This window comes from Eretmochelys imbricata, chromosome 2, assembly GCF_965152235.1.
Source record: "Eretmochelys imbricata isolate rEreImb1 chromosome 2, rEreImb1.hap1, whole genome shotgun sequence".
In the NCBI taxonomy this organism is placed as follows: Eukaryota; Metazoa; Chordata; order Testudines; family Cheloniidae; genus Eretmochelys; species Eretmochelys imbricata.
The window spans coordinates 255,630,084-255,653,208 of record NC_135573.1 but is presented as its reverse complement, the minus strand read 5'-3'; the positions used below and the strand labels follow the sequence as shown (position 1 = coordinate 255,653,208).

General features: G+C 41.0%; 1 protein-coding gene across 4 annotated transcripts in view; it reads left to right on the top strand.

The window, feature by feature from the left end:
- LOC144260769 (sodium channel protein type 5 subunit alpha-like) overlaps positions 1–22,623 on the top strand; it is a 263,536-nt gene extending 240,913 nt beyond the window's left edge. For all 4 annotated transcript variants that reach the window (XM_077809502.1, XM_077809501.1, XM_077809503.1 and 1 more), the window contains 6 exons: positions 2,009–2,290; positions 13,217–13,270; positions 17,785–17,926; positions 18,676–18,776; positions 19,294–19,564; positions 21,389–22,623. In XM_077809502.1, the coding sequence (XP_077665628.1) occupies positions 2,009–2,290; positions 13,217–13,270; positions 17,785–17,926; positions 18,676–18,776; positions 19,294–19,564; positions 21,389–22,623 (2,085 nt within the window). The remainder of the gene's footprint in view (positions 1–2,008; positions 2,291–13,216; positions 13,271–17,784; positions 17,927–18,675; positions 18,777–19,293; positions 19,565–21,388) is intronic.
- Positions 22,624–23,125: the final 502 nt, after the last annotated feature.

The following is a 23,125-nucleotide window of genomic DNA, read 5'->3' as shown; positions in this document are numbered from 1 at the left end:
TGAACAAGAAGTAGGACTGAGTGGACTTGCAGGCTCTAAAATTTTACATTGTTCTATTTTTGAATGCAGTTTTTTGTACATAATTCTACATTCTACATAAGTTCAACTTTCATGATAAAGAGATTGCACTACAGTACTTGTAGGTGAATTGAAAAATGCTGCTACTTTTGTTTTTTAAAGTGCAAATACTTGTAATCAAAAATAAACATCAAGTGAGCACTGCACACTTTGTATTCTGTGTTGTAATTGAAATCAATATATTTGAAAATGTAGAAAACATCCAAAAATATTTAAATAACTGGTTTTCTATTATCAACAGTGCGATTAATCATGATTAATTTTTAATTGCTTGATAACCCTAGTAATTGTGCATTCTTCAATGTACCAGAATAAACTGCCTGCTCTAAATGTGTAAAATCATTTTACTATGCTCTTTTATCCTTTCCAGAAACACAAAGGTAATGGTGAAATGAATTTGATATTATTGGCTTGACAGAAAATTGGGCACTAATATGATAGAAAACAAGAACTGACATTTTCCATAACCAGATTCACAATTGAATAAAATTTCATTTTTGCAGATCGATATCACTTTGTCTCAATTTCAGAAAACTAAACTGAGAAGGGGAAAGGCTTAGTGTCTGCATATCAGATTCTAATCTTGAAAGCATGAAATAAACAAGGAGACAAATTCATATAGTAAAGTCTGGAATCTGTAGAAAGGTTGCCAGTTTACTTTGCATTGGTCCTGCAAATTAGTGGGAGCACCTAGAGTAGCTGTGGATATGTAAAAACTGTACAAGCCATTAATATAATGTGAAAGAATACATTTTGTGACAAAGATTTTTCTCTGGAAAATGTCTTTTGTGGTATGCTTAGCATGCATTAAAGGCTTTTACATTTTGGATGGTGGTTTAGAATGCTGAATAACATATATATATATATATATATATATATATATATATATATATATGATGATTGTTATATTAGCCTTATATTTTGGAATGCATGTTGATATTGTTGAATTTTTGTGGTGACTATAGAATGCATATTGTATATTCTATTTGCATTGGTTCAGATCCATATTGCAAGCATTGACTTTTGTTCCTATGCCAATTGTTTATAAGTACTTTAAGTGACTGGGTCCTTTCCTATACAATATTTATATGTGTGGTTGTATACATGGGTTTGCACACTAATCCTGCCTGGAGGTGATGGGTCTCTGCAGAAAACAGAATTATACAGACTTTGGTACGGTATCGAGTGGGATAATGTGATTCAGATATATATTAAATCATGGTGCGTTGGCTGTTTTAATGCTACGCACTGTAGAGATAAGAGTAGTCAGGGAAGGGATTAAATTGTAACAGTAGATCCTCCATATTGGCGGTCAGATATCCTGCATAGTTGCCCTGCTCCAAGAATTTCAATGACTCTGCTTTCTCACAGTAATAGTGGCTTCCAATCAATGGTATCTTTGACAGATGAGACACCATTGGGTCAATTACTACTCAGATAATCAATACCTTTCATAGTTAGGGTTAAAATTTCAGGTATTGTGAAAGGGGCCTGAGTTCAGAAAGCTGTTTAGATACTTTGCTGCTTAGAAGAAAGCCTCTATTCCTTTCTCCTGGTCCCTTAACCATTGTGAGAATATTTACTGTGCCCCGCTGACCTCCGATTATACGCTTAACACATCATTAAACACAGGGTCCAATATGAAGCAGGGAGACTCCTCAGTGGAACTGCTACTTTGCCCTGTTATGAACAACAATTGGTTGCATGGGTGAGATACTAATAGATTATTTTTTAAGATACAAAAAAGGAGAGTCTAAAGTGTTCTTAAATTTTTTAAAATAATGAGCCAGATCTTCAGCCAGTTTTAATCCAGTTTACATCAGCTGAGGATTGGCCCAGTTACTTTAGTGTACAAAACAGCTACTTAGGGATGTGTTCATGTGAAGGCCTGCAGTAATTGTATGTTTTTCTTTTATTTCACTTATTTAAGGTGGTTGTGAATGCCCTGTTAGGCGCCATCCCTTCCATCATGAACGTTCTGCTCGTCTGCCTCATTTTCTGGCTCATTTTTAGCATCATGGGAGTGAACCTGTTTGCAGGAAAGTTTGGAAAATGCATTAACAAGACAGCAGGAGATATGCCTTTAGACTCTAAAGTTATTAATAACATGAGCGAGTGCATAATCTATAATGTGACAGGCAATTTTTACTGGACAAAAGTTAAAGTCAACTTTGATAACGTTGGTGCTGGTTACCTGGCTCTTCTACAGGTGGTAAGTATTATCAAAAACACTTGTTCTTGTTAGGTAGATATCTAGTGGTCGAGTCATATGAGGTGCTGAGTGTCGTCAGCGCTTTACTAAAATCAGCACCCCCTAGGATCTGACTCCAAGTTAACAACTACACTTTTCCTTTTTACCTAGACTGCCAAACATATGCAATTTGATGGTATAAATGATTTATACTTTTGCTGATGAATCCATCTGATAAATATTTATTGTCGTTTCTGGTTTTAGGTTCAGATTAGGAGTTTCCAGGGATATACTCCATGCATCACTCTTTTAGAGTTATCCTGGGGGTGCTCAAACCCCAAGGGTGGATTTGAAACCATTTTGTTCTTCTTCTTCCTGTTTGTAATCCAGAGCAAAATTGAGTCAGAGTTCCTACAATGAAAGTAGCACTGTGTGAAGGCATATGTGCCAGGATACAGTTTATTGGCTTTACTGAACCTGTGCTGGATCACCAGTGTTCCAGTTAGACCTTAAGTGAAAAGGGCCCGATTCTCCTCTCATGTACACCTCTGTCAATTGGCAGTAACTCAAATGAAGTTTGTGTAGTTAATACTAGGAATTCAGCTCAAAGTCATTTACTAAAATCCTCTGACCACCTAGTAAAGAAATCCCAAAGTTGTCATCCAACGACCACTGGTGGTCTGCAGAGGACATGCTGTAGAGATCTGGCTGCTCATATGATGCTGGCTCCTCCTCCTCCTCTCTTCCTGCTGCTAAATTTACTTAAAAATAGCTAAATACCATGAAGGCCCAGATCCTCACCTGCTGTAAATCGGAGAAACTCCACTGAAGTCAGTGGAGCTTGGCCCTTTCATACCAGCTGAGAATCCTGCCTTTCATGCCTTCCGAATAATACTTTTTCATGTAAACCCTACCTGTAGTTGAATGAATGGGAGAGGAAGTGATCCAAAATGGGATACAAAATGGGAGACAAGGTATCTATATGAGACAATCTCTATTAAAATGCAGTCAACACGGTGAAAAAGTTTGAACCCTCCTTGATATCCTAGCATCCAGATATACTCTAGAGTGATCATATCCAAGCTTCATCTACTAGTTCTTCTTCAAGTCGTGTCCCTATGGATGCTCCGCTTCAAGTGCGTATGCACCTCTTGAGCCTTTGATCGGAGATTTTCCAGTAGCAGCATCCTTTGGGCTGCATATGCATCCTATACATCCTCATGCCACACACCAAGGCTGTAAAGGACTGTGCTGTAAACCACCCTCATTTCCTTCTCAACTACTTCAGCCTGAGACAGAGCCCTAGCATATCGGCTTTGAGCATGCCATGGCTCAATTCTTGTTTATAGTTTACTACTATTTAGTATTAGATGCAATAGTTGTTAGTAGATAAGTAGTGTGAGGATTAACTTTGTTCCTCTCTCTTCCTTCAGGGAGCCTTAATCTCTGGCAGGGCATGCCTGGCTCTCCAGGATTCAAATGTTTCCTCTCCTGTCAGGAAGCTATTCTGTTTAGCAACAGCCACTCTAAGTGTGTTTGCTGTCTGGAAGAGTCACACATCTCCCAGAAGTGTAATATCTGCCTGGCCCTTAAATCCAGGAAGGAGAAGGAAGTACCAGGAGATCAAGTTGAGGCTGCTGCTGATGCAGCTCTCCCTTTGACCCACTTCAGAGTCAGGTCAGGAGAAACTCCTCCTGCCCCCACCCCAGAAATCTGTCTCTGGGCAGATCTAGCGCTCCTTTGACCTCAGCACATATCTTCCCATAAGAAAGGGAAGATTCTTGAGGCTTCAGTGAAGGCTCCCAAGAAGAGGAGCTTTGACACCCTACCATAAGGAGTCTGCTCCCAAAAGACCTCAGTCCCCTGCTAAGTGCATGGTATCAGAAGCCTCAACCTCTCGGCTTGGTACCATCGAGGTGAAGGACTCTTGGAGATCCAAGGACAAACACGGCTCTGACAAAATCCTGATACTGTCTACAAGGGACAAAGAGGGTAAGGATAAGCACTCCTCCACACCAATACCATTGTGCACACCTCCATTTTTGGTACTTCTCCAGTCAGGACCCTGGGAACTGTGCAAACTGAAGCATCAGACACTATCACTGCCTACTTCGGTATGCTCTAAGAGTATCATCTCCTTCTGTTGTCAAGCACACCACCACATCGGTACCAATCCTCCACTCAGTACCACAGGAATTTAGATACTCAAAAGACTTATCAGTGGCAGATGAACCAAAATCTCCACTTTTCATGGGTACTGAAGACTTCTCAGTACCAAGCCCCTGATCTCCAGACTACCGTCACTCTCCAGTACTTCCAGACTTTCCACCTTGTTCTGTTAGTACCCCCCAGTTGGAGGATATTGAAGAGGAAGAGGGAGACCTCTATTCAGTCTCTTCCATCTCAGTGCAGGGTTCTCCTACGCACTCACACAGGAACTGATTCTTTGAAACGTTTAGGGAAGATCCTCATGTATGTCACCAAGGTGATGGGACCAACCATGGATGCCATCACCTCTCCTTTATGGACTCCCCCAGTGGCTATATTGGGGGTCCCTGGGCTGCGTACCAACAGCAATTTGCCAAACCACCAGCTCAGACAAATGGGGGAGCTAGAGATATTCATTCCCCTTCTTGCCAACTGAGATCCCAACATGAGGAGACATTTCAGGAACAGGAAGATAAAGAAGACACCTCTCAAACTCCTAGTTCTTTATTATCTCCAGATGAGGCCATTACACCTCAACCACCATCCATGGCCAATGATTTCCAGCAATTTCGAGACCTTATAAAGCAGGTAGCCAACGCTCTTCAAATACCACACTAAGATGTCAAGGATTCGCAACACAAATTATTTGACATTTTACAATCAGCAACACCCACAAGATTTGTATAATTCATTAATTAGGTGCTCTTGGACCCAGCAAAGATTGTTTGGCAAACACCCATTACCTTTTATTCTCCACACCACCGCTCCTGCCGCATGTCATTCTCTGGTGGTGAATGCAGTGAACGAGCAGGGTAAGCAACACTACTACAAGTCTGCCCTGCATGACAATGACCAAAAGTGCTTAAGCCTCTTCGGACAGAAGTCCTATTCATCTGTGACCCTGAAATTTTGGATCACAAACTATCAAGCAGTCATGGCTAAATATACTTTCACAAACTATAATAAATTTATGGCCCTTATTGATCATCTTCCATGGGAACAGAGAAAACAATTTCAGGCATCATCACGGAGTGACCAGTTATTAGTCAGGATGTCTTTTCAAGTGTCCTTGGATGACGCAGACACCACTGCCAGGTCCATTTTTATGGCACTAGTTATGCACAGGGTGTCATGGCGTTAACTCCTGGAGTGTCCATGACGTCTGAATCTCCCCTTTGATGTTTGAAAGTTGTTCTCAGAAACAACAGATGAATCTCTTCATACACTAAAAGTCTCCAGGGTCATGTTAAGATCTCCAGGTATCTGTAACTCCTACAAAAGAAAGAAAATTGAATAGGTCAAAAACTGCCTAGATTTCTCATCCTGCTCAGTTCTCTGGGTTTCACGGATCTACCAAACCCCCAGGAAGAGACATAAGTCCCAAATAAAGAGAGCTTCTCATCCTTCTTCTGCAAGTACCCAGTAATCATTGAAACAACAGTTTTGATGAGTTGATCAAGTGTTTGAATCCTCTCACACCTCTAGTTCAGCAGCTGCAACCCTTTGCTCACTTCCTCCCTTTCCCATTTCCAACATGCTAGGAGATGGGTCACTACAGACAAGTGGTCATAGATGTCATAACATCGGGCTACTTCATCCACTTTACGTCTCTTCCTCCCCTCCTTGCACCTCCCTTCCCCATCCCTCTTTAGGAATTTCTCTCACAAGCTTCTACTGAGGCAAAAAATAGATTCTTTCCTTAATTTAGAAGTGAAAGAGCCAGTTCCAGCTCTTCATAAAGGAAAGGGGTTCTATTTTTGGGTGGAGACTGATTTGAGATTCCATATGGTAATACACCCATCTCACAGAAAATACCTAAGCCTTACAGTCGACTAGAAAAATTTTCAATAATGAATACATTCCTTCCACCTCTTCTCAACTCCAAGGGTATTCTCAAAGGTCCTTGCAGTAGTGTCTGCTTACCTTCTTTGGGAGACAATTTTAGTCTTCCTGTACCTCAACGACTGGCTGCTCAAGTGTTAGTTTTATGAAGCAGTACTGTCATCCACTCAGACAACCCTTTCCCTTTTCCAAGAACTGGGTCTTCAGCTCAATGTTAGAAAATCCACATTAATCCATGCACAGAGAATATAGTTCATAGGGACATACTTGGATTCATTGACAGCCAGGACCTACCTTTCTAGGGAGAGATTCATAACTTTGTCAAATCTAGTCAGAACCATTCAAGGGAGTCCTTAGAACCTCAGTAAGGAACTATCTACAGCCCCGGGTCATGTGGCAGCTTGCACCTTTATGACCAATCACACCTCTGTTGCTTCCAAGGCTGGCTCAGAACAATTTATTCACCAACCAGAGACAGTTTGGCATAAGGTGTCAGACCTCACAGACAACTTACCATAGGAATCAAGGGAGGATTTAAGATTCTTAATTGCAGAGGGTCAGTTAAGAGCTTGGACCTCCTTACAGGCAGCAATTGATGCATCACACAGTACAGCAAGGAGAATGGCGACAGCAGTGATGACGAAATGGGCGTTATGGTTATGATCTTCAGGGAAAGATAGACTGCTATAAAGAATTTCCCTTTTGAGAGTTGTGACCTTCTCAGCTGCAAGACAGATGATGCATTACACCCTTTAAAGGTCTCCCAAGCTACTCTTATATCCCTGGATGTACACACGACAACCCAGAAGGAAGCAAGTTACACATCCCTGTCCTAGGTAGACTTCTTCCCCATTGTATCCTCCCTATCACAGGCCATCAGAACGCCTTGGAAGAAACAAAGATTACACAGAAGATTACACTGCTTCTTCATCAACACAGGTGAGACCAGTTCCCACCTTGAGACTGCCAGTTTGATGGTTTAGTGAGTCGAGAGCTGCATAGAACCAAACCTAAAGGGTCTGTACCCATGACCTATCCCATTTGGGGATCGTTCTTTATTTTCAAGATGCCTGGACCAATATCACCTAGGACTGCTAGATCCAGAAAGACCTCCAGGTTGGATATTCAATCCAGTTTCAAGCTCTCTTTACTCCTCATCCATCCTTCCTGTCCCTTTTCAATGACCCCTCTCATGAAAGACTAATGCAACAGGAGGTAGAGGCTCTGAGAGCAATAAAAGGTGGACCGCTTCAATACAGAAAGAAAAGGCTTTGTTCCCATTATTTTTTTAATCTCCAAGATCCTATTCTGGATCTTCATTTGTCAAATCAAGTTCAGAATGGTAACCTTTGCGTCAATAATCCCATCCCTAGATCCGCAGGACTGGTTTGCAGCTCTCAAGCTCCAGGACATGTATTTACATATTTCACGTTACCTAGGACACAGGAAATAATGAGTTATAATAGGGACTTCATATTTCTAATACAAGATCCTTCGGTTATCAGCCACCCCTGGGGTTTTCTCAAAATGCCTTGAAATAATAGCATCTTATTTAAGATGGCAAAGAATACAAGTTTACCCTTGATGACTGGTTTGTTTGAGGGAGCTCACCTCAACAGATAACAGACTATGTTCATCACATCGTACAGCTCTTTTCCACTTTGGGACTCAAGATCAATGAACTAGAAGTCATCTGTAGTGCCCACCCAGAAAATAGAGTTGATGGCAGCTCTTCTGCACCCCACGACAGTGAGAGCATACTTACCTCAGCCAGATTTGAAGCCATGGAAGATCTCAACAAGTCAGTTGCCAAAACAGCCTCAGATAACAGTAAGAATGTGTCTGAAATTATTAGGTTACATGGCCTTGTGCACATTCATAACTCTGTATGCCAGACTTTACCTTCATTTTATGCAAGGGTGGCTGAAATTTATCACCTTCTGAGCAAGCATCATATAGATATTCCAGTCCATATTCCTCCACATGTCCTAAAGTCACTAGAGATTAATGATGAAGAATCCCATTCAGGTATGCAACAGTGTTCCTTTTTTCTCCAATATGACCATCAAAGACAACAGAGACTAATGCTTCCAGCTTCAGCTGGAGAGCACATCTAAATCAATATCAGCCTCAGGGTTTGTGGTCCCGAGAGGAGACTTGTTTTCACATTAATGTCTTAGAACTCAGAACGATTCGTTTGACAGAGAACACCACAGCGATGTTCCAGGTGAACAGGTCAGGAGGAGCATGATCACCCCCTTTATGTTTGGAAGCAATCTAGCTGTGGAATTGGTGTATCCACCACCATATCACCCTTATAGCCGTGCACCTACCAGGACTACAGAACACTGTAGCAGATCACCTAAGCAGGAAATTTACAAATGAACAGAAGTGGGCAATAATGGACTCATAATTTGGAGAGCTTTTCACAGACAGGGTCACCCATCCTTGGACCCATTTGCCACAAAAATAAACAGAAAGTGCCCTACCTTCTGCTCCAGGGGATGCCTGAGTCCAGGATCTCCCTTACACAAATTCCACATTCCTTGAATCCCAAATCTCATATATGTACATCCACTGATCCCTCTCTTACTGCGAGTCCTAAGGAAGTTCAAACAAGAGTCTGCTATAATGATCCTGATAGCACCAGCTTGGCCCACCTGGATTTCATGAGACTTTCCATTTATTATCCTGCAACATTGCCACTGAGTCCATACCTGGTCTCTCTGGACAATGGGAGTATCTTACATCCAAACCCAGCCTCTCTACATATCACAGTCTGAATGCTGAATGCTGGTTGGCATCTATGGAGAGAGCTTGTTCTAGAGACACCCAAAACATTCTTATACGGAGTAGAAAGGAAGCAGGAAAGTAGAAAAGGCTCCCTTTGGGCAGAGCTCCACAGTATGTCTCCTACAGAATCGAACATTCATAATATTCTGGATTACTTAATGTCATTAAAAAGATCAGGACTTTCTATCAGTTCTGTAATGGTGCATCTGGGAGCTACATCAGCACAACATCCCACTACACAGGACCACACGTGAGTTTCACATCATGTAATGACTAGATTCTTCAAAGGGCTAACACACATATTCCCACTGGTGCAGGAACTCCCTCACTTCTGGGATCTCTATGTAATTCTATTTGGATGAACAGGTCCTTCCTCTGAGCCTCTGGCATTATGTTTATTGCACCATCACTCCATGAAAACAGCCTTCTTAATGACTGTCACTTCAGTCTGTAGGATTGGGGAGCTGCAAGCACTCATGGTGGCCCTCCATGCACTGTTCCCCTCTTAGGCCCTATCCAAAATTTCTTCCCCAGGTTGTTTCTGACTTCCATCTAAACCATGAGTCCCCTACCAGTGCTCTTCCCTAAACAAAACTCCGGCCAAGGGAGCAAGAGACTCCACTCTTCAGATATCCGCAGGGCCCGGTTGTTCTATCTAGATAGATCATAGTCATCCAAAGTCTTGCCTACATCGTTTGTTTGTTGCCTTTGCAGAGAGAATCAGAGGCCAGGCCATTTCATCTCAAAGGTTATCTAAGTGGGTCTCAAACTTTATTAAGCTGTGTTACTAGTTAGCTAGTTTAGATTATCCAAGTGTAGCTCAGACAGCTTCTGCAGCCTCTTTCAGAAATGTTCCCATTACAGAAATATGTAGAGCAGCTAATTAGTGATCTGTTCACTTATTCACAAAACATTATTCCCTGGTAGAGGGATCTAGATTGGAGGCCTCTTTTGGCAAAACTGTTTTATAATCTCTTTTCAGGTAAAAAAGCTACATGCCATGAAAGGCGTGTGTAGCTTTGTTGGACCTTGATGTTTACATTATTCTTTAGTGCCCTCTACAGCAAATGATCATAACATTAAATTAATATTAGTTATAAAATAAAATGGACTAGAGACATGCAACAGTGAAAATGGCTTAGAACAGAGTTAGCACAACAGAAGAAGAAACTTGTTCTTGCTTGTTAGTGCCATCTTAAATGTGTCCCTATGAAGCGTTAACCCTGATGTGGTGTTGAATGATTTGTTTTAGTTTTAAAATGCTTCTTTAAGCAAGAGCAATGTTCAAAGAGGCATGTTGAAAATATAAAAATGAAACTTCTTCCACCTTCAAAAACAGCCATTGGAGTCCTTTGTGGCAGCTATCTTGGATTTCCTCCATTTAAAGAGAGTTTCTCCCAGTGCCAAATTTAAAGTGTTTGTTTTATTTTAAGATATTTGCCTTTTGGTTGCCTGACAAATATTCTGAGGGCCATTTAGACACAGTCCACCTATCCTCTCCCTATTCTAATTTACTGCATGGTGTCTAACCAATAATCTAATAACAAAATGTAATCATGTCCCAAGATGAGTTTATCCACAGATAATCTCATCACATGACAATTTCAGTTGAAAATGATGTTTCTCTGGATAGCTTCCAGGCAGGATAATATCACAAACACTCCCAGGAAGATTTTTGTCATTTCTTTATTCAGTATGTAAGTGGCTACTAATTCCAGATAAATAATTTCCTTTCCCAGTGTTATGTTTCTTTCATTCCTGATATCTGTTCCTCTTTGCAGATGAAGTGTCTAAGGAAGTCTTCCAGAAGCCCAATAGGATTTTTAATTATCTCACTTGTAGACCATTTGGTAAAATATAAAATCACAGTCCTGCATTCCCATAATATTTTATCTTCATCAGATCATTTCACCAGCCACTGTCACTAAGTACAACCATGTTGTATGCTAAATGTTACACTCTCACACTGGCTGGAATCTAGCCCATTTACCATAAATACCAAGGATAAAATGCCTAAGGAAGATAAAAGATTGGAAGAACAGTGCAAGTTAAAATCATATTCATTTGTAAGCATGCCTTTTCTGCTGTCATTGACAGAGTGTGACCTCTTATTTCCTCCAATCCCAGTCTCTCTGAAAAGCAGATTGAACTGTAAGTGGAAAGTGACAAGAAGAAGACTGAAAAGCCTTTCACAGGATTAGAAAAAGAGCAGCAAAAAAACCGTTAGAGCAGCTGAGAGGGATCAACATGACAGGGTTAAATAACCATTTGTTTCAGTGAAACCACTGATCACATCACCTGCCCTCTCAACTCTTCTCTGAGTCTCTGAACAGTTATATAGATTTTCCAAAAGGTGCTGATTTTCAGGGGTTAATCTGTTTTATCCAGTGGGTGAGAACAGGTACAACATTATAAATACAGTTTTATATAAATATTTTCATTAAAAATAAATAGTGTTGACCTCGCTATGAATTTTCTGTTGGTTAAGCAGAATTTAAAAGCAAGAATAGAATGCATTACCTTAAAGATTTAATTTAATAATAGAGTATATAATGGAGTTTTTGAAAAAGCACTTTGGATATACCTGGCTGAACACAAAGGGCTGAATTGCCAAGTATCATGGCAGTAGATTTCGATGTTCTAAAAATAGGATTGTGGGCCACATTTTCATTCTGAGGGGCTACACCAAGATCCTTTTACTCTGCACTGGCAGCCTTAAAGGGCCTTAAATTACATTCACGCCCAATTTAAGGCCTCTTTATAATGCCAGAGCAGTAAGGTAAATGAGAACCAGACCTTGTAACTTCCCTGGTGTGTCAACAAGTGTGAGGTGCAAAGCAAGGAAGGAAGTCCCTGCTAAAATACATGACCTTATTAATAGCACGGGGGGGACAAAAATGGTAAAAACACATTTTTTGTTTTTTAGAAATGTTCTTTTATTCAAGTTTCTGTGCAAAAAAAATCCCCCTATAGAGCCATAATCAGCAGTGAAACCTCTGTAATGGCTTATCTCTAGACTATTCTATGTTCTTTACACAAACCTTATCTTTCTTTTTTAAATGAAATGTAATCCTGATCCACTGTGTAAAATGGGAGCACGTTCTTTAAAACTTTCCCATTATTCTGTCTGCTGAGCTTGATATGCACCTGCACGTTCACAGCTTTTGAAGACTCTCCTCAAAGCTGAACAGACCCTGGGAGCCTGATTTTCCTCTTACTTATGCTACAATGTGACTCTGTTGATTTTCACAGTGTTACCCCTGATTTACTCCATGAGAGCAGAATTGGAGCTTCACTGTGAATGCACACAGGAGTCAGTGCTCGCCAAAATGAATAAGGGGTCTGTAGTTGGGCCCTAAGTCTTCAGAATCTTTTTTAATGCTAAAGCAACTTGAGTTGACGGTTGAAAAGGTCATGTTTGTAACCTCATAGCAGGCCCTAGTCCTCCTGTAATGTAGCAGATCTTACCCCCTCTGGGTCTGGGTTATAAGGGTTGTAGCAAGGAGAAAGGGACATGGCCATAGGGTCTCTGATCCAGCAGTTCCCAGCTATCAGAACAGATCCCTTGCTAGCCTCTGAATCAGGGAGCCGCAAAGACAGAATAAAGCTCCCTTCCCTCCCACTTCCTCAGGTCTGAACTGAATGTAGCTCAGCCAGGTGCAAGAAACAAGGCCATGTTTTGTTTTTTCCTGAAATCAACCAGGCATATTTTCATTCTGCAGTGACACATTGATATTTCCCATTTACTTCAATTTCTTACCTGCAGAAAGAAGCCGTTCTGAATTCTGGAGATTTAATTGCCATGTTTGTTTGGTTTTTTTTTAAATCTCCATTAAAAGCCATTATTTTACCACTAAAAATTTCAAGAAAGAAAAGAAAAAAATTGCATGAATAAGACAACCCAGAAGGGAAAACGACCTCAGTGTGATCTCAAGTACCTATGTGAAAAAAAATTAATGGGTATATTTTGCTTTAAAGAAAAAGCAATTAATTAATAATGATGAATATGCTTACCATAATATTTTCTAGAAAAACACAAAGCAGTAATGTAACCATTTGGTCGGCTTATGATTTTCCTAAGTATGTGTTGTTGATTTTTCCTAGGCAACATTTAAAGGTTGGATGGACATTATGTATGCAGCAGTAGATTCACGAGGGGTAAGTCACTCAAATTAAATGCTTTCTTCTTGCATCCTTCTTTCCTGTTTAGTTGAATTTTGCACTGTTCTGGCTGGTTAACAGCAAAACTATCTGTGTGCAACTCACTTGACTTCTTTGGGGCTGCACCAAGTTTAACTTAGGGCAGAATTTTGTCTAATGTGCTAGTGAAATGTAGAGTGACTGAAATGGGTCTAGGATGTGTGCCATCATTTGTGTAGTGGGGTTTATATTATGGATCACTTTGGAAATGTAACTATATAGAGTACAAGAATAGTTTAAAAATATTAAAACCTGGGCCCAACTCAGGACACAAATAACTTCCAGGTGACAGTTAACTGACCTCCTGTCCTGCAACAGGAAACTGAGATTTGGAGGGAGCAGATCCATGGCTGGCATAAATTGACATAATGGTGCTATGTCGATTTACGTTACACGTCGTACTGCCTTAGGATTCAGTTTTCCAATCTTTTTAAGCCAGACAGAAAGGTGAATACAAACCTGAGACTCACAAAGATGAATGGATCTTTAGATTTTCCATAGATCTTATTTTTTTTATTGCAAGATGTGTTGTATTAAGTGGAAGTTGTGATTAAAATGATCCTTATGGAGTGGTCACCATACAGAAATTAACATTTACCAACAGATAGCAAACAGCTTTCACAATGATTTTCTATTCTTAGTAAAAGAAATAAGGTGTATTGTTTAAAATAGATGGACTCTAACTATACTGTAGTTTATACTAAAGTGACTGAACACTGCAATTACATTGCAATTAAAATGTAATTACACTGTGGTAACGTTACCTGGGGTTATCTGAACCCAAAGCTATGGTAACTAATCTTTGTTTTCCAGGTAGTGTCAGGAAATAAGTCAGTGGGGTACACACAAGAGTGCTTTCATTCAAAAGTCCTTGTTTTTACTGAGTACAAAGCACACATCAAAACTAGCAATAGTCTAGAAGCCCCCCAAATATAAGGAGTACTTTTGGCACCTTAGAGACTAACCAATTTATTTGAGCATAAGCTTTTGTGAGCTATCATAGAGCTTGGCTGTAGACAATGGATCGTGTGGTGTGGTCAGGGTGAAAACTGGAGGCATGTAGGTAGGAATAGCAGTCAGTAGGTTTCCGGTATAGGGTGGTGTTTATGTGACCATCGCTTATTAGCACTGTAGTGTCCAGGAAGTGGATCTCTTGTGTGGACTGGTCCAGGCTGAGGTTGATGGTGGGATGGAAATTGTTGAAATCATGGTGGAATTCCTCAAGGGCTTCTTTTCCATGGGTCCAGATGATGAAGATGTCATCAGTGTAGCGCAAGTAGAGTAGGGGCATTAGGGGACGAGAGCTGAGGAAGCGTTATTCTAAGTCAACCATAAAAATGTTGGCATACTGTGGGGCCATGCAGGTACCCATAACAGTGCCGCTGATTTGAAGGTATACATTGTCCCCAAATGTGAAATAGTTATGGGTGAGGACAAAGTCACAAAGTTCAGCCACCAGGTTAGCCGTGACATTATCGGGGATAGTGTCCATCTTTGTGTGGAATGTTGGTGTAGAGGGCTTCTACATCCATAGTGGCCAGGATGGTGTTTTCAGGAAGATCACCAATGGATTGTAGTTTCCTCAGGAAGTCAGTGGTGTCTCGAAGGTAGCTGGGAGTGCTGGTAGCGTAGGGCCTGAGAAGGGAGTCTACATAGCCAGACAATCCTGCTGTCAGGGTGCCAATGCCTGAGATGATGGGGCGCCCAGGATTTCCAGGTTTATGGATCTTGGATAGTAGATAGAATATCCCAAGTCGGGGTTCCATGGGTGTGTCTGTGCGGATTTAATCTTGTGCTTTTTCAGGGAGTTTCTTCAGCAAATGCTGTAGTTTCTTTTGGTAACCCTCAGTGGGATCAGAGGGTAATGGTTTGTAGAAAGTGGTGTTGGAGAGCTGCCGAGCAGCCTCTTTTTCATATTCCAACCTATTCATGATGACAACAGCACCTCCTTTGTCAGCCTTTTTGATTATGATGTCAGAGTTGTTTCTGAGGCTGTGGATGGCATTATGTTCTGCACTGCTGAGGTTGTGGGGCAAGTGATGCTGCTTTTCCACAATTTCAGCCCGTGCACGTCAGCGGAAGCACTCTATGTAGAAGTCCAGTCTGCTGTCTCGACCTTCAGGAGGAGTCCACCTAGAATCCTTCTTTTTGTAGTGTTGGTAGGGAGGTCTCTGTGGATTAGTATGTTGTTCAGAGGTGTGTTGGAATCCATTGTCTAAAGCCAAGCTCTACGATACAACCGCATTTGCTCCAACCCCGCAGACAGAGACAAATACCTACAAGATCTCTGTCAAGCATTCTTACAACTACAATACCCACCTGCTGAAGTGAAGAAACAGATTGACAGAGCCAGAAGAGTACCCAGAAGTCACCTACTACAGGACAGGCCTAACAAAGAAAATAACAGAACGCCACTAGCCGTCACCTTCAGCCCCCAACTAAAACCCCTCCAACGCATTATCAAGGATCTACAACCTATCTTGAAAGACAACCCATCACTCTCACAAATCTTGGGAGACAGGCCAGTCCTTGCCTACAGACAGCCCCCCAACCTGAAGCAAATACTCACCAGCAACCACATACCACACAACAGAACCACTAATCCAGGAACCTATCCTTGCAACAAAGCCTGTTGCCAACTGTGCCCACATATCTACTCAGGGGACACTATCACAGGGCCTAATCACATCAGCCACACTATCAGAGGCTCGTTCACCTGCACATCTACCAATGTGATATATGCCATCATGTGCCAGCAATGCCCCTTTGCCATGTACATTGGTCAAACCGGACAGTCTCTACGTAAAAGAATAAATGGACACAAATCAGATGTCAAGAATTATAACATTCATAAACCGGTTGGAGAACACTTCAATCTCTCTGGTCACGCGATTACAGACATGAAAGTTGCGATATTACAACAGAAAAACTTCAGAAACAGACTCCAACGAGAGACTGCTGAATTGGAATTAATTTGCAAATTGGATACAATTAACTTAGGCTTGAATAGAGACTGGGAGTGGTTGAGTCATTATAAAAAGTAACCTATTTCCCCTTGTTTATTCTTTCCCCCTTCCCCCCCCCCCCCATTCCTCAGACTTTCTTATTAAACCCTGGATTTGTGCTGGAAATGGCCCACCTTGATTATCATACACATTGTAAGGAGAGTGATCACTTTAGATAAGCTATTACCAGCAGGAGAGTGGGGTGGGGGGAGAGAAAACCTTTTGTAGTGGTAAACACCCATTTTTTCATGGTCTGTGTGTATAAAAACATCCTCACTTTTTTTTTTCATGGTCTGTGTGTATAAAAACAGCCTCACTGTATTTTCCACTTTATGCATCCGATGAAGTGAGCTATAGCTCACGCAAGCTTATGCTCAAATAAATTGGTTAGTCTCTAAGGTGCCACAAGTACTCCTTTTCTTTTTGCGAATACAGACTAACACGGCTGTTACTCTGAAACCCCAAATATAGTTACCCAAAGTCTGAGGTGATGTCGAGGACAGCCACAGGGTTCCAGTGGCCAGCCTGCCTTCTGCAGCTGGAGTTTTGTTGTCAGACTCCCAAGCTCATAGAAATCCAGTCAAAAGAACTTATTCCAGGCTTCTCCAAAGTACACTCTCTAACTAAACTCTTTATAGGTTTTCTCCTGACCAAGCACATAATTCATAAGGGTCCCTAATAGGCTAGCAATCTCCCTAGCAACAGCGAATAATAATTCATTAATTTACTTATCAGCAAAGCAACTTCAGCAAGAAACTTACAAATGCAGGCCCTGCCAAACCAAGGTCAGCCATTCACATTCTCCATCCTCCCCCATCCCCCTTTGCATGAATCTGTCCTTTCACTTTATCTATCTTAGTTAGTAACACTGCAATTGTGTAGATGTTTTTGTTCTATTTGCCTAAGCCAAGGCCAGATTTTTCCTGACTCTGTGGTGCCCTCGCTTCCAGCTTATGGTGGCTAAGTGCACAAAATTGCTGCTGTTATGTCAAATCAGTTTCTCTCCTAACAGTTATTCTATTAATATCCATGATTATCACTAGTTCATATAAGCAGGAGTATAGCCAGAAGATCGATTTATTTGTTCCCTTTTTTTATTTCATATTTAATGCATTACAGTGGATATATTCTGAAGTTGCACTTTTTAATACATGCACCCAATGCAAAATCTTCTAACCGAAGATTAACTACATGAATTACACTCTGTATTTAGACTGAAAATACAATGTAATGACATTGTGATCATAGTGACAGTATTATAAAGTGTAACTGAAATGATGGTGGTATTTGTGATACCAATGGTGACCTTTTAATGGCAAGCACTGAATGCTTAAACACTGAATGGGTACTTAACTTTTATAATATTTTCTGTGTTATTGAGTGAGTTTGTTTTTAATCTTTTGATGTGTGTGGTAATGGTACAGTTTTTCTCCCTCTTCTTTTTACATTTGCCTTTTATATTTGCAGTGTGAGGAGCAACCTGAATGGGAATGTAATTTATACATGTACCTCTACTTTGTGATTTTCATCATCTTCGGGTCTTTCTTCACATTGAATCTCTTCATAGGCGTCATTATTGACAATTTTAACCAACAAAAGAAAAAGATAAGTACACTGTACATGCTGTGCAGCCCCTTGTGACTGCTGTGTGGAGGGGCACGAGGAATGGATTTAGAGCAGCAGCACAGCCAGTCTAGAATCTCAGCAGAACATCCTTAGGAACCATCTTGCATTACATTACAAATTTACAGTTGCTGCAGCCCATTATCTCTATGCAGAGCAAGTGCTCTGTAAACACTGGGAGTTAGATTGTACTCACACTAATCAGGAAGCAGTGTTAACAGCACCAGCCCAGAGGGACCTCAGGGATTAATTGTGCCTCAGGGACATGTGCCTTCCCAAAGTCCCCCGTGTGCAAGGGATGGTGTGTTCAAGTGGTCACCATCCTTTAGAATGTTGCAGCCTGTCCTCCCCTTCCATCTTTGGGGCAATGTGTGCACCCAGGGATGGAGCTGTCTTTACATTCCCCTGAGAAATGTGATTGTGATTAGCCGTTTATGCACAAAGCGAAGGAGGGAGGAAGCTCCTAGAATCCTCCCTCACCCATGTACCAACACCAAAATGTCACAGTCTAGCCCTGAATCACTACTCATCCTTGCTGCCCACTAACTCCTGCCTTCTGCCTTAATGTGGATTACTACTTACAGTACCACAGTACTACACCCCATTAGGCACTGATTAGGTGTTAAAAGGAAGAAAATAGAAAAGGATGGAGACTCCCAATACCTCAAACTTAGTTTAAATTGCAATAATACTTAACGTTCAACAAAAGTAATAGCTTTATCTCTCTATACTTAGGTGGGCAAGACATCTTTATGACAGAGGAACAGAAAAAGTATTACAATGCAATGAAAAAACTGGGCTCCAAAAAACCCCAAAAACCCATCCCAAGGCCACTGGTGAGAATATCTATGTTATTCCAATTGAAATATGTATATTCAGTGAATGTCTTTCATTGAGTGAATACAATCCCCTGAAAAAAATGCCCCTTTTGTCATATAATTTGTTTGATTCAGCCATTGTTTGAAAGTGTAGTGAATTGTGTGTCTTATAATCGCCGCTGCACTACAATGATGATCTGGGGACAAGTGAATGAATGGTGTAACACCGTTAGCTATTGTGGCCTGTATTAAATGAACTGGGGATCGCAGTCCCAATTTGTAATAAAGAGGTTACCATTCATAAAAGCTACCACTACTATTGGCATGATTGTTGGTAGACTCAGCAAAGAGCCTTAGGATTGAATGAGCATGAAAATCCAACCAATCCATCACCCCCTTTACATTTACAACGTTCCATGTGGAAATTGTGACATATTTTCTTTGGGATTCCAGTTGCAAGGGGAGGGAATGATATCATCATTTTATATGATCTGAGTCTCATAACTAACACTAATGATCCTTTCCTTTGTTTCAGAACAAATACCAAGGTTTTATCTTTGACATAGTGTCAAAACAAGCCTTTGATGTTTCCATCATGATTCTCATCTGCCTTAACATGGTCACCATGATGGTGGAAACGGATGACCAGAGTCTAGACAAAGTGAACATCCTTCATAAAATCAACATGCTCTTTGTTGCCATCTTCACAGCAGAGTGCAGCATCAAAATGTTGGCTCTAAGACACTACTACTTCACCAATGGCTGGAACATATTTGATTTTGTTGTTGTGATTCTATCCATTGTGGGTAGGTAAAATTCAATGGCAGAGAAGTCTTTTTGCCAAAACGGAACAAATAAAAGGTGGAAACGGAACAAATAAAAGGTGGAGATGTGTTTGGCCTGTATTAAATGCTTTTTGCAATATGGTGCTGAGCACCTCCACCTTGGCATCAGGTACCCTCAGTTCCACCAATGGGAGAGCCACTTACAGGACTGGGTCCTAAATATTTTAATTATATTTAAATCATATCTAAATAACACCACATAACAATCAAATGTGGCATGACCAGGCAAAGGTAGAGAGTTTGGGTATGCTGAACATAAGAGATACATCCAGGTAGACCATACGTGCCATACTGCTGAAAGTAACAAGTAACACCCTCACGTCCCCTGGCATTGATTTCAATGGGCATTTAGTGGCTGATAGGAACACAGGAGGGTGTGTTAGAGAAATGGCAGTCAGAGGATTAGTAGTTGCAATGCATTAGGGTGTAAGAGGAAAAGTCAAAAGCCACTTGGGCCGTTATTATTATTTATTATTTGTATGGCAGTAGTGCCTAGCAGACCCAGGCATAGACCAGAACCCCATTATGCTAGGTGATATACAGACACAGAATAAAACGGTTCCTGCCCCAGAGAGTTTACAATCTGAGTGTGAACTGCCAATTAAAAAGAAAATAACAATTGGGAAAATGATACAGTTGGAGACGAATGACTGATCAAATGAAGAAAAGTAACTGAGGAACATTCTAGAGATTATTTCCATTAAAACCAGCATTTAACTCTCATGTCTCCTAAAGACATTCATGTTACTTTATACTTTTTTATCCAAGTAAATTTGGTCAGGGGGGATGAACACTGGGGTATTATAGTCTTTCACCTCAGGAGCAATGGCTCAAATGGTAGTGACTGAAAGCTATAACTACTTGTGGCCTGTATTAATTGAACTGGTGATCTCAGTCCCACTGTTTCAGAGTAACAGCCGTGTTAGTCTGTATTCGCAAAAAGAAAAGGAGTCCTTGTGGCACCTTAGAGACTAACCAATTTATTTGAGCATGAGCTTTCGTGAGCTACAGCTCACTTCATCAGTTGCATACCGTGGAAACTGCAGCAGGCTTTATATATACACAGAGAATATGAAACAATACCTCCTCCCACCCCACTGTCCTGCTGGTAATAGCTTATCTAAAGTGAGCATCAGGTTAGGCCATTTCCAGCTGTGTAATAGGCAGGTGTCCACAGCATAAAAACTATGACTTTCCTTGACATCTTTGTCTGTAGACTCAACAAAGAGCCTGAGGATTGAGTGGGCATGAAATCCAACCAATCCATCAGCCCCTTAGCTGTGTTTCCTCTAGGACAGGGGGTTTCAACCTTTTTCTTTCTGAGGCTCCCCCAATTTGCTGTAAAAACCTCCACAGCCTGCCTGTGCCACAACAACTGCTTTTTGGCATATCCAGTAGATTAAAAGCCAGGGCTGGCGTTAGGGGGGTAGCAAGCAGGGCAATTGCCTGTGGTCCCACGCCACAGGGGCCCTGCAAAGCTGAATTGCTCGGGCTTTGGCTTCTGCCCCACGTAGCTTGGGCTTTGGCTTTCTGCCCTGAGCCCCAGGAAGTCTAACACTGGCCCTGATCTCTGGTTTATTTTAGCGGATTCCCTGAAACCTGCTCACAGCCCCCAGGGCGCCCTGGTTGAGAACCTCTGCTCTAGGAGAAGGCAAAGGCACAGTTAGTAGGACAGTTGGGGGAATGTTCATTGTTCTTGTTAGTAATCTGGAATAATCATTTTATGAGAACATCTAGAATTGTTGCCCATGTATTAATTGGTTATTTATTTCTTTTTTCTTAAAGGTACTGTGCTTTCTGATATCATTCAAAAATATTTTTTCTCTCCTACACTCTTCAGAGTCATTCGCTTGGCTCGGATTGGCCGGGTCCTAAGACTTATACGGGGAGCCAAAGGAATTAGAACTCTCCTTTTTGCCTTAATGATGTCTCTTCCTGCTCTGTTCAACATTGGTCTCCTCCTTTTTCTGGTCATGTTTATTTATGCCATTTTTGGCATGGCTAATTTTGCCTATGTTAAAAAGGAGCAAGGGATTGATGACATGTTCAACTTCCAAACCTTCGCTAACAGCATGCTCTGTCTCTTCCAAATCACAACCTCAGCTGGCTGGGACGGTCTTCTCAATCCTATTTTAAACACTGGACCGCCATATTGTGATCCGAACCTAAAAAATGCAAATGGTTCCAAGGGAGACTGTGGAAGCCCTGCTGTAGGGATTCTATTCTTTGTTACTTATATCATTATATCATTTCTCATTGTTGTAAACATGTACATAGCCATTATTTTAGAGAACTTCAGCGTAGCCACTGAGGAAAGTACAGAGCCTCTAGGTGAAGATGACTTTGATATGTTTTATGAAATCTGGGAGAAGTTTGATCCTGAGGCAACTCAGTTTATTGAGTATTCGGCACTTTCAGACTTTGCAGATGCTCTGGCAGAACCTTTACGCATAGCAAAACCAAACAAAATTAAACTCATAGCCATGGACCTTCCCATGGTTAGCGGAGATAGGATCCACTGCTTGGATATTTTATTTGCTTTTACCAAACGGGTACTAGGAGAAACTGGGGAAATGGATGCCCTTAAAATACAGATGGAGGAAAAGTTTATGGCTGCCAATCCATCTAAAATTTCTTATGAACCAATCACAACCACACTCAGACGGAAACAAGAGGAGGTTTCTGCCATTATTATCCAGAGGGCCTACAGGAGTCATTTGTTTCAACGCTCCTTGAAGCAGGCCTCTTTCTTATACCGTCACCAGGCTTGTGATGGCAACATGCTTGAAGATGAGGCACCTGAGAAAGAAGGTCTCATTGCATTCATGATGAATGAAAATTATTGTAGGCCAATAGACAAATCAGAAACTGTGTCCTCAACCTCTTTCCCTCCATCTTATGACAGTGTCACCAGAGCCACTAGTGACAACCTCCAGCTAAAGGTGACAGACTCTAGCAAAAGTGATGAACCTGTAGATTATCTGATATCTCCAGACAGAGATAAAGAATCAATTGTCTAAATGTTTGTTTAGAATGCTTTAAAATATTGTTTACAGAATGTAATGCTGTAACTACACAACAATTGAAGCAGCCTTCTTATTAAATATTAGTTGCAAAATAAACAATGGAGTTTTTACCCTTAACTATGGGAGTCGATAAGTTATAACCTTTGACCCTGCTCTTTTCAACATTGCTCAGTGTTTCTATATGCACAGGAAGAATCTGTGCAGGGTCATAGCTGTTATATCAGTGGTGTGATTATGAATATGCTAGACTGTAAAACAGTAAACACAGTGTATATCTATCCACAGATAAAACCAGGCTGTAAACATTCATTTAAGGTCTTACTCATATTAGTGTGTTTACTTATGGCAATGTATGACCTTGCATTCTAAAAAGAAAAAATATATATCACAGCTGCTGTAGCAAAACGTAACACTTACTGTATATGTTGTGAATGGTCTTTCATAAATTTATTATATTTGATATTTTTTTACTTAAATCAAATAATTGTCTCTTTTT